The sequence below is a fragment of the Herpailurus yagouaroundi genome, unplaced genomic scaffold (genome assembly GCF_014898765.1).
Source record: "Herpailurus yagouaroundi ecotype Mexico unplaced genomic scaffold, PumYag 195, whole genome shotgun sequence".
In the NCBI taxonomy this organism is placed as follows: domain Eukaryota; kingdom Metazoa; phylum Chordata; class Mammalia; order Carnivora; family Felidae; genus Herpailurus; species Herpailurus yagouaroundi.
The window spans coordinates 13,902,916-13,915,276 of record NW_024412426.1 but is presented as its reverse complement, the minus strand read 5'-3'; the positions used below and the strand labels follow the sequence as shown (position 1 = coordinate 13,915,276).

General features: G+C 39.6%; 1 protein-coding gene across 4 annotated transcripts in view; it reads left to right on the top strand.

Moving 5' to 3' along the window:
* Nucleotides 1-7,036, top strand: part of TDRD5 (tudor domain containing 5) — a 108,408-nt gene extending 101,372 nt beyond the window's left edge. For all 4 annotated transcript variants that reach the window (XM_040446634.1, XM_040446633.1, XM_040446631.1 and 1 more), the window contains one exon: nucleotides 6,473-7,036. In XM_040446634.1, coding sequence (XP_040302568.1) covers nucleotides 6,473-6,717 — 245 coding nt within the window. In that variant the 3' untranslated portion in view covers nucleotides 6,718-7,036. The remainder of the gene's footprint in view (nucleotides 1-6,472) is intronic.
* Nucleotides 7,037-12,361: the final 5,325 nt, after the last annotated feature.

Here is a 12,361-nt window from a genome sequence, read left to right as displayed (position 1 = left end):
AGACTTCTATTATGTTTTAGTAGTCTGTGTGTCTTTATACCATTGCCTTGATTAGTGTGGCTTTATAAGTCATGAAATCATACAATTTTGTTCTTTATCAGATTGTTTTGGCTATTTTAGGTCATTTTCCACATGAATTTTATTTATTATTTTTAAATATTTATTTTGAGAGACAGAGAACGTGCGTGCGTGCAAGTTGGGGAGGGGCAGAGAGAAGGAGACAGAATTGCAGGCAGGCTCTGCACTGTCAGCACAGAGCTCAATGCAGGACTTGAACCCATGAACCATGAGATCATGACCTGAGTCGAAATCAAGAGTGGGGCACTTAACTGACTGAGCCACCCAGGAGCCCCTTCCATATGAATTTTAGGATTAATGTAAATTTACACAAAGCTTGCTAAAGTTTTTATTGAGTTTTTTTTTCATATGTTATAATATTAGTTTCAGGTGTACAATATAGTTATTCACCACTTGCATACGTCATCTGGTGCTCATCACAAGTGCACTCTTTACCCTCCATCACTTTGCAGGTAGGTACCTTCTCCCATTCAGGGAGGTTTTAGGTTTTTGATTGTTTCCTTTGCTGTGTAGAAGCTTTTTGTTTGGATGAAGTCCCAATAGTTTATTTTTGCTTTTGTTTCCCTTGCCTCTGGAGACTTATCTAGAGCTATGACTGATGTCAGAGAGCTTACTGCATGTGTTCTTCTCCAGGATTTTAAGGTTTCAGGTCTCATATTTAGGTCTTTCATCCATTTTGAATTTATTTTTGTGTATGATGTAAGGGAGTGGTCCAGTTTCATTGTTTTGCATGTTGCTGTCCAGTTTTTCCAACACCATTTGTTGAAGAGTCTGTCTTTGACCAATGATAAGATTCTTTCCTGCTTTGTTGAAGATTAATTGACCATATAATTGTGGGTTCATTTCTGGGTTTTCTGTTCTGTTGATATACGTGTCTATTTTTGTACCAGGACCATACTGTTTTGATTATAGCAGCTTTGTAGTATAATTTGAAGCCCCAAATTGTGATGTCTTCAGCTCTGCTTTTCTTTTTCAGGATTGCTTTGGCTATTTGGGATCTTTTAGTGTTTCCATACAAATATTAGGATTGTTTGTTACAGCTTTTTGAAAAATGCTGTTGGTATTTTGATAGGGATTGCATTAAGCGTGTGGATTGCTTAGGGTAGTATAGACATTTTAACAATGTTTGTTCTTCCAATCCATGAGCAAAGAATGTTTTTCCATTTCTTTGTATCCTAGTTTCTTCATAAGTGTTGTATAGTTTTCAGAGTACAGATCTTTTACCTCTTTTGTTAGGTTTTTTTCCCAGGTATCTTGATTTCTTTTTCTGCTGCTTCATTATTGGTGTCTAGAAATGCAACAGATTTCTGCACATTCATTTTATATCCTGTGACTTTGCTGAATTCATATATTCTAGCAATTTTTTTTTGGTGGAGTCTTGAGTTTTCTATATAGGGTATCATGTCACCTGCAAATAGAGAAAATTTGACTTCTTTGCTGATTTGGATGCCTTTTTATTTCTTTCTGTTGGCTTATTGCTGAGGCAAAGACTTCCAGTACTGTGTTAAATAGTAAAAGTGAGAATGGTCTACCCGGTCTCGTTCTTGGATGTAGAGGGAAGGCTTTCAGTTTTTCCCCATTGAAGTTGATACTAGCTGTGGGTCTTTTGTATATGTGTTTTATGTTGAGGTGTGTTCCGTCTATCCCTACTTTGTTGAGGGTTTTTATCAAGAATGGATGCTGTATTTTCTGCATCTATTGACAGGATCATATAGTTCTTATCCTTTCTTTTATTAATGTGATATATCACATTGGTTGATTTGCAAATATTGAACCAGCCCTGTAGCCCAGGAATAAATCCCACTTGATTGTGGTGAATAATTCTTTTAATGTATACTGTTGGATTGAATTTTCTAGTATCTTGTAGAGAATTATTGCATCCAGTTTCATCAGGAGTATTGGCCTGTAATTTAGTGGGGTCTTTGTCTGGTTTTGGAATCAAGGTAATGATTCATAGAATGAGTTTGGACATTTTCCTTCCTTTCCTGTTTATTTGGAACAGTTTGAGAAGAATAAGTGTTAACTCTTCTTTAAATGTGTGGTAGCATTCTCCTGGGAAGCCATTTGGCCCTGGACCTTTGTTTGTTGGGAGACTTTTTTTTAATTTAAAAAAAATGTGTATTTATTTTTGAGAGACACAGAGCATGAGACGGAGAGGGGCAGAGAGAGCAGGAGACACAGAACTCGAAGCAGGCTCCAGGTTCTGTGCTGTCAGCGCCGAGACCAACATGGGCTCGAACTCATGAACTGGGAGATCATGACCTGAGCTGAAGTCAAGGCTTAACAGACTGAGCCACCCAGGCCCCCTGTTTCTTGGGAGAGATTTGATTACTGATTCAGTTTCTTTGCTGGTTATGGGTCTGTTCAAATTTCCTATTACTTCCTCTTTCAGTTTGGGTAGTGTGTGTTTCTAGGAAAGCAAAGTAGCCATAAATAATACACAAATGAATGAACATAGCTGTTTTCCAATAAAACTTTATTAAAAACCAGGTGGTAGGTAGGCTGGATTTGACCCACAGACTGTCGTTTATCAACACCTTTGTAGGTCCAGGTTTCTGTCCAGCATTATTTTATTTTTTGCTTGAAGAACTTACATATCTTGTGGTGCTGGTCTGCTACTGATGTCTTTTCTCAGTTCTTTCACGTTAGGCAAAGCCTTTATTTTTATTTCATTTCATTTCATTTCTTTAAGTTTTTTTTCTGGATGTAAAGTCATAGGTTGGTATATTTGTCACTGCATTAAAAGATGTCACTTTGCTTGTCACTGTGATGTCAAGTCTGTTGTCATTTTTGTGTTTGTTCCTTTGTAGTGTGTTATTTTCTCTGGATGCTTTTAAGATTTTCTCCCACATCACTGATTTTCAACAATCTGATTGTAAGGTGGCTTGGTGTAGTTCTCTTTGTATTTCTTCTGCATAGAGTTCATTGAGCTCTTGGATCTCCAAGTTTATAGTTGCCATTAAGTCTGAAAAAAATTCAATCATTATTCTTCAAATGTGTTTTTCTGTCACTCCCCCCCCCCTTTTTTTTTTAACTCCAATTTTACACATTATATGCGATAGGTCACTTTTTCTACACCTACTGGTATACTTCTTTTCCCTAGTCTTTGGATGGTTTCTATTACTGTCTCTTAATGGTGCTCACTTTTTCTTGTTCAGTGATTAATATATTCTTTTCCCATCCAGTATATTTTTCATCTCAGAAATTGTATTTTTCATCTCTACTGGTTTGGTTTGGGTCTTTTTAAATCTTTTTTTTTTTTTTTCCTCATCATACTTGTATTTTTCTCTGCCTTCTTGTATACCTGGAGTACCCTTTTTAAAAAAAATTTTTTTTTAATGTTTGTTTTTGAGAGAGAGAGAGAGGCAGACAGAGCACGAGCAGGGGAGGAGCAGAGAGAGGGAGACACAGAATCTGAAACAGGCTCCAGGCTGTGAGCTGTCAGCACAGAGCCCGACGCAGGGCTCGAACTCACAAACCGTGAGATCATGACCTGAGCCGAAGCTGAACACTCAACTGACTGAGCCACCCAGGTGCCCCTACACCTGGAGTACTCTTAGAACAGCTATTTTTTTTTTTTAATTTTTTTTTTCAACGTTTATTTATTTCTGGGACAGAGAGAGACAGAGCATGAACGGGGGAGGGGCAGAGAGAGAGGGAGACACAGAATCGGAAACAGGCTCCAGGCTCTGAGCCATCAGCCCAGAGCCCGACGCGGGGCTCGAACTCACGGACCGCGAGATCGTGACCTGGCTGAAGTCGGACGCTTAACCGACTGTGCCACCCAGGCGCCCCAGAACAGCTATTTTAATACCCTTTCCTTGTGATTCTGGCATGTGTACCATTTCTGTCATTTGTGTCATTGCTGAATTGGCTTCTACCTGTTGCTTTTTCTCCTGAGAACAAGTCCTATTTTTCTCTCTTCTGTGCACATCTGGTAACTTTTTGTTATATGGCAGACACTGAATTTTACATTATTGACTGGGCCTCTTTTCTTTTCCCTCCCCTCCCCTTCTCTCCTTCTTTTCTCCTTCCTTCTCTGTGTGTATCTCTCTCTCTCTCTTTCTCTATCCACCCATCCACCAATTGGTTGGGGGGGATTGGGGAAGATGCAGTTTAATCACCTGAAATTGGTTTTATCATTTTTGCATTTCTTTTAGGTTTCATTTGGCTGGCCTAGAAAAGTCTTTAGTCTGTTGGCCCTGCTATTTAGGCAGTAGCATTCTGAGGGTAGAGATAGGACTAGATGTTCCATATGTTAGGATTTCTTTACACTCTGTCTGGTGGGAACACGACCTACTTTGCCCAGAAGCTACAATGGTTGTTCTGCCTGGTCCTTTCAGGATGGTTTTCTCCTTGGCCTCATGGTCTCCTCACGTGCCTGAGCCAGATCACTAGCCAGCCTAAGACTCAAAGGGACCTCTCTGCAGATTTCCATCTGCTTCTTCTCTGGTACTTTGCTCCCACAAATTCTAGGCAGCTTGGCCTCCATGAGTTCCAAACTCTGTCTTTTCAACCCAGTAAGATCTCCAGGCTCAGTTTGGATTCTCCCTTCTTGTACTGAAGCCAGGAAATCATCTTAACAGTGAGCCAAGGCCCTTGTAAAGCTCACTTCATTTGTTTCCCTTCTCTCAGGGATTACTCTCTTGCATGCTTGCTGTTCAGTGTATAAAAGCTGTTGTTTCATACATTTTGTCCAGTTTTCCAGTTGTTTAAGGCAGAAGAGACTGTTTTTCAATTCCTGTTGAATTAACCTTATGTCCGGAAGCAGAAGTTTCACTACTCTTTATCCCTTTTAAAATCTGAACTCACCAAAACTTTGTGTAAAACCACTTGTTTTTATTTGAAAGCACCAGCTCTTTTCCCCTCTTGTGGGCATTAATTACAACTTTTTGATCAGAATTTTACTCTCAAATTCTTGAACGTAATTCACCACAAATGTACGGAACATATGCCACATGCTGCTATGTTAGATGCTAAAAATGCAAAGATGAATAAAGTACTGATTATGCCTGCGTTTTCTCTAGATTTTCTGAAATATGTGTTTTTTAAGATCTAGGGCGGGGCGCCTGGGTGGCGCAGTCGGTTGAGCGTCCGACTTCAGCCAGGTCACGATCTCGAGGTCCGTGAGTTCGAGCCCCGCGTCGGGCTCTGGGCTGATGGCTCAGAGCCTGGAGCCTGTTTCCGATTCTGTGTCTCCCTCTCTCTCTGCCCCTCCCCCGTTCATGCTCTGTCTCTCTCTGTTCCAAAAATAAATAAAAAACGTAGAAAAAAAATAAAAAGAAAGATAAAATCCTTAAAAAAAAAAAAAAAAAAAAAATATCTAGGGCAATGCTTTAAAAAATGTAAACATACCGGTGGCAGTTTGGGAAGTGTTTGTGATGATGGACATTGTTTAGCTCACCTAGATTTTTTTTTAAACTAAAGCAGAGCTTTCTTGAAGGAAGCAGTGTGTTTGCTTAGATGCTGGCATCAGAGCACCTTCTCTCATTGTAAGCAGGCGGCAAACGGGTGCGGGTGCACTGGCCTGGAGTAGACGCGTGAGAATGCCTGGCATCCCTTCCTGCTGTTCAGAACTTTTGGCATTGGAGTTCCCAGCGAATTTATTTCATTTAAAAGGTTCTTTCTTCGTAGTTGAAACTAATTCCCAAGGAATTTGTTTTATGGCTGATAACTGGTTTTTGGAACTTCTTACAAATATCTTGGTCAATTTTGTTTTTGTTTTTGTTTTTTTTTTTTAATTTTTTTTTTCAACGTTTATTTATTTTTGGGACAGAGAGAGACAGAGCATGAACGGGGGAGGGGCAGAGAGAGAGGAAGACACAGAATCGGAAACAGGCTCCAGGCTCTGAGCCATCAGCCCAGAGCCCGACACGGGGCTCGAACTCACGGACCGCGAGATCGTGACCTGGCTGAAGTCGGACGCTTAACCGACTGCGCCACCCAGGCGCCCCTCAATTTTGTTTTTACACTGGCACAGTCTCAAATTGGAGCCACTTTGGCAATAGAAAACACCCGTGGGGTACACTTGTGTTCATTGCCGGATGGAAATAGGGGAGCGTAAGGGCTCCTCCCTGGAGTTGGAATCATATCCAACTTATTTTTATCGTGTCCTAGAGAGAAAATTTCCCTTCCTGTTCATAAGTAGGTTTCCCCCCTCTCTTTCCCTCTCCTCGTTCTGACAAGGATTTACTTCATCTCAACGCATGACTCTCCACCCTCATTTCTTTTCCATTTGTTGACTGGTTTCCCAGGCTCATCTCTGATCGTAACAGAAGGTGTCACCATGTAACGGAAGTTGATTGTAACACATGTTAATAAAGAACTAGAATGGGAGAGAGAAGGCAGAGTATGAGAACCCCTTGAGAAGACTTGTGTGTTCTTTCTTTTTCAGTGGAGAGCTCTCCAGAGCACCTGAAGAATGATTTTTCTAGTAGCCATGCTATTACAGTGTTCAAAGACAAGAGTCACGGAGCCATGGACCAGCTGTCTTTGATTTTGTCTCCTGAGCACCACATCTCCCAGAAGCTCTACATTCCCCGGAGTACAGCCACTGCCGCCTTAGGAGCTGCTGCGCGGCTGGCCACATCCAGGAGCCTCCTACATTGGTATCCCAGTGTGAAAAGGATGGAAACTTGAGGGAGGAAGTCGAGGAGAAAGCAATAAGCCAGGTGCTTTAGGGCTTGGTGATTTCCCAAGGCCAAAATAAGGCGGTATTGAGACAAAACGGTATTTTGATAGTTGATGCTTATGTCTTTCTGTGTGATTGTATGTTAGCTGTGTTATGCTAACAGTCCACTTTGTTGTGTAAGTATTGATATTTAATGTTTTCATGTTTATTGTTCCCTATAGTTTTGTTCACCTCAGTTTAATGTAGTGTAAAGGAATTCGTGTGTGTGTTTCTATAAATGTCTTTCTTGTACATAACATGACTGATAAATGAAAACTGGAAAACTGATGTCTTGTGATCCATATTTAGTAAGACAAAAATGATCTCTGATTCTTCAGAAAAAGGATGTCTGAATTGTAAGACTGCTTTTTTTTTTTTTTTTCTCATTTGAAATTTTCTAGATCATGGAGATAATCCAGAGCTCCACTTCTTACCACTATCATTTCTTTAAAATGCTAGGCTCGGTGAGAAAATCCATATCCTGAGGCTTTGGTCGTGAAAGAACTTTCACATTAAAAAAATTAAGCTGTCTTTCAGTACAGGCAGTTTCTTGAAGACTTATAAGTTCATAGAATGAACCATCAAGAACAAACAAGAGACTGAAAGGTGAAATTAAAGAATGTGAGTGATACTAATTTAAATTCTTTGTGGTAAAATACTAGACTTATCCCCAAATTTAAAAAATCCAATACAGAATCATTTCTTAGAACTAAAATTTGAGAAAGAGCTGTGAATTACTGGTGTGCTACTTATAACTAGAGTTTCACCTTTCTAGCCCCTCTTCTAGGCCTCCTATTTTCGGCATTAAATGCCAGAGCTGGCCCCTACTTCCTTTCTCTCTCTCTCTCTCTCTCTCTCTCTCTCTCTCTCTCTCTCTCCAATACAGGATTTCTCTTCTTCTCAAGTACTTAATCAGGAAAATGTCCACTGAGGAAGAGAATGAGATGAGAGTAAATTTAGACTATTACTGGCTGGAACTTCTTAGGATTAAGAATCGTGAAACAAAGTTAAACCCAAAGTCTCTAAATACTGATGTCTTTTGGTTTAAAAACTTAAGAGAAAACATATTTAATGCAATAAAATTTGAAAATCAAGATTCACCTTTAATTCCAATATATCTTTAAGAATGATATTCTAATTGACAAAAAAAATAATAATAATAATCTGGAAACATCACGATAGCTGGCCTAGTAGAAAGAGCAAGTTCCCGTTTGGGCTTTTGTGATTTTATATCAGACATCTTTATTGGAGAAGACAGTTGAAAAGTTATATGGAGGGTCAGTGACCAGTTAAATATCCTACTCAACTGTGATATGAACTGGAAAAGTTCTGGTTTTCATTGTAGGTTTAGGTAATTATCCACAGTTTGTTTCTAAAGAAGAAGATTCATTTTAGAATCACACTTCTTAGAATTCTTCCTTTAAAGAAACCAAGTGTGAATAATATACTTGACTTCTCCAGATGGGCAGTCATTGGGCTTGGGGTGAGGTGAATCTGGTAGAAGCGATGTTTCTATATTTTCGTCGGTTACACTGTAACTCTGTGTAATGGCACTCAGCTACCAGTAGGGATTCTGCCAATACTGGGTAACCTGATGGGGATTACAGAATCACTGTGCTAAGGCTCTTTCATATTCCCATCCTTTTGCAAATGGCCAGATGATTATTTAGACAGAGGCATCTCTAACAAGTGTCAGTATCTTTGAAAGAAGCCTATTTGGCAATTAATAGTTAACATCCTGAGTGAGCAGAGTGAAGAATGAGCCTCCGAGAGGCTTGTACATATTTTGACTACTTGACTTTGACTGGGACGGCCAGTCTGCCAATTTGTTTATCCCATAAGGTGGGTTTTGCTTGGTAGTTAACTAAAATAGCCCAACACATCAACAAAATTTAGTAGATCATTTGAACGTGAGTAAATAGATTTATGTATATGGGCAAGGATAACAATAAGAGATGTTAAAACAATAGGTAGCTGCTCTGTAGTTTAGGGTTAACTGTATTTTATTGTCTAAAGATTGGTTGACACATATACTTAGAACAGACCCCCCCCCCTGTATTTTTGTTGTTAAAGATCTGTTAGAAGTGATGGAGGTCCCCAAGTGTTGACTGGGATGTGGGGGCCTGAGGTGTGTGAGAAGGAATGGGTATAAGAACATAAAGGAAAATTCTGGTTATAAACTCTTTAGGGTTGGAAGAAGGAGTAGCTTTACTAATAGCCATTCAGGTTTTAAAACCAGTGGCTTGTAGCCAATACCTGTCTTCCATCTAAAAACACCCCCACGGGATATCAAAAGGGGCCCTCCTCACTGCAGTCAGCCATGCCTGGACTGACCCTTTAACTTGCAAACGTTTGAGATGCCAGTTTGCCCAGTTTAAGGTATGAGGCTAACTAGAGGCTTCTGCCTACTGTCAGACTCTGTCTAACCTAGAGACTTAGAATTGTAGAGTTTTGATCTACATCTTGATATTAGATGAAGAAATTTGAAGCCTAGAAAGACTGACTTGTCTATGGTCACATGCCTCAAATTCCCTTATCTGCTGACTTCTAGGGTCAGTGCCTTTTCCAAAGGAAAATATTGCAGCTCTGTGTTTTGTAATTTAAATGATTTGGTTCCAGAAGACAAAGTTTACTACATAAGTCCAAAAGAATGGTGATTCTTTTTTTTTTTTTTTTTTTTTATATTTGTTTATTTTTGAGAGAGAGAGGGAGACACAGAATCCAGACCAGGCTCCAGGCTCTGAGCTGTCAGCACAGAGCTGGATGCGAGGCTTGAACCCACAAACCGCGAGATCATGACCTGAGCTGAAGTCAGACGCTTAACCAACTGAGCCACCCAGGTGCCCCTAGAATGGTGGTTCTGATAGCTGGGCAAACCCCTGGTGTTGGAGGGGAGAATGATTGATTTACAACATCTTGTTTTCTTGAATGTAGATAGCTTTAAATGACAGTGGGCCAATTCTATGGCTAAAGAATCTAAATGGGGTGGGGGGCATGGTAAGGGATGAGAAACCAACATCTTACAGAGCAGTCTTTCTGAAGCTTCCTATTATATTTATACATGTGTAGCAAGGCTTTTCTAACAAACTTTGGATCCTCTTTTCAGAATTAAATTCATTTTATTTATACATACAGTGCCATGGACAGCGTTATTCATAATTTTACAGGAGCCATCACTAAGACATCAAAAATTTTTCACTTCCTATAGCCCATTCAGATCTTGATGTTTTATAAGATGACAGTGAAGTTCTGTCTATATTCTTTGAACACAGTCCTTTTCCTAACAGGTGTCATTTGTCTCACTTAGTCACCAGTCAGCCTGGTAAGTTCTTGGTGTCATTAGTCTCTGGTTCTGCAGGAACCAGAATACTTTAAATTCTGCTCATTTTTAAGCATGTAGACAAATTACTTTAACTTCTCGGTGAAGAAGGTCTTCTCTAACATTTGGAATCACAATGGACTTGGGTGCCACTTCTCACAGGAAATTGAGTGACCCACTTAACAACTGAGTGGAGAATTTATTCACAGCTAAATTTTCTTGGTTATAAGCATAGTTTTCAGGAAATGCTTTTTAGATTTCTGTTTGATAAAAACTTTGTTTTATATTTTCTGTTAACATTTTTTCAAATTTTTTTTACTTTGTGGAAAAATATAAGAAACAATGTTTACTTGATTATTATTACTTCTTAGTGCAATTTAGATAATTTGATGAGGAAACCAAACTTCTGACCCTTTCTCTGCTCTCTAAACTTTTGTTATAGAACTAATGGGAAGTTATTGGGATCAAGGAATTATGATTGGCCTGCTCTTTGGAGTTTGTAACAGCATTTTGTTTGACTTCTATATATTTGTGAAGTTGGAATTTGTTTTGTCAAAAAATGTCTAGGTTTTTTATTTGTTTTGTCTAGTTTATGTTGTGATGATTCTGCAGGAATGAAAATTTCACTTAATATATGACCCAAAGAACTTAATTGACTGAAATACAAAGGTTGCTTATATAGTTATGAAAACAGAGATTTGACAGTTTTCTTGATTAAAACGTTTGTCTTCATTTTTGGCACGACCTTTTTGTTCTTGACCTTTGTAAGCCTTTGCTGTGTTGTAGATAAAGACTTTTATTCCATGAAGTTGGAAGTTCATTCCCACTAGAGCCGCTTCTTAAGTGCCTGACAGCTACATCTCAGACTTGTTTTATTTCTCTTGTTAATAGCAACATCTCAAACCCTTGTAAGCCATGTTCCAGTTTCTTAAATTCTCTTCTGAGACTGTTCCACACACTGAATACCAGTGTAGTCTCCGCTTGCAGCTGTCATTCAGTGCTGTCTCAGTTGCTTACCTGATTTCCTGATTCCACATTCAGAGCCTTTGCTACAGTGGGTCTTCTGTCCGGAGCAGATGATTTCTGTTCTCAGGCTCCATTTGGGTGGTTTGTTTGACATGAATGTCTAAAAATTACCAAATTCTGTAAGCAATGGACCAGTGATCCCTGACCTTTTATGATGTTATTAACTTCATTTAAAATGTCCAATACTGAGGGCCGTTTCCTGAGAAAGTACACATTCATACAAAATTATTTCCCAATTTCCAGGAGTCCATGACCCCTGTAACTTACCCTACACTTTCTTGAACAGGAGGAGTTGGAAAGATAGCCCTCCTCCACCTCCAGTGTTCTCCACATTGTCCACCAGTTGCTTCAGATAAAAACCTAGGAGTAGAATCGTCCTTGAATACTCCTGGCCCTTCATCCCCACGTTTGATCCATTGTCAAATCCTGTCCGATTCTACCTGCTAGGTATCTCAGTAGCCCTCCTGTTTTTCTGTAAATCTACTGCCATCACCTTAGGTCAAGCCAGTTTCACGTCTCTCCTGGCATGGGGTAGATGTTCAGTAAGTTTTATTGGGTGAATGAGTAAACAGGATGGAATGGGATAGAAATAAGGTTCACCAACACCTTGATCTTTTTTCTACGATGCTATGTTCCGAATGTCTATGAAACAGAAGGCTTCATTGGGAAGAGTTTAATCAAACACGAATAGACACCCAATTTAAACTTTGCATTTAGAATTGAATGAAGAGCACATTGCTCAGGTAAGAGAACAGAGTAGAAAGACCCAAATATTTTGTCTAGGTTATTCTTCTGTACAAACCATACTTGGTTATTTTTCTGGTTTGGTCTGTGAAAGAAAAGGGCAAAAAAAAAAAAAAAAAATGATTTGCAGCTTCTTAGCAATCAGCCTCTTGGCCTTCTTCCAGAAAAGTTTAATTTATCAAATTGGCTCTTTTTAGTTCATTGTTCTTTGTTCCTGGAAGTACATCTCTGACCTCAAAATCCTTCAGTTCCATAGACCCCAGTTCGGTGATGAAACAAATTCATTTAAAAGTGCTCTTTAGGGGCGCCTGGGTGGCGCAGTCGGTTAAGCGTCCGACTTCAGCCAGGTCACGATCTCGCGGTCCGTGAGTTCGAGCCCCGCGTCGGGCTCTGGGCTGATGGCTCAGAGCCTGGAGCCTGTTTCCGATGCTGTGTCTCCCTCTCTCTCTGCCCCTCCCCCGTTCATGCTCTGTCTCTCTCTGTCCCAAAAATAAATTAAAAAACGTTGAAAAAAAATTAAAAAA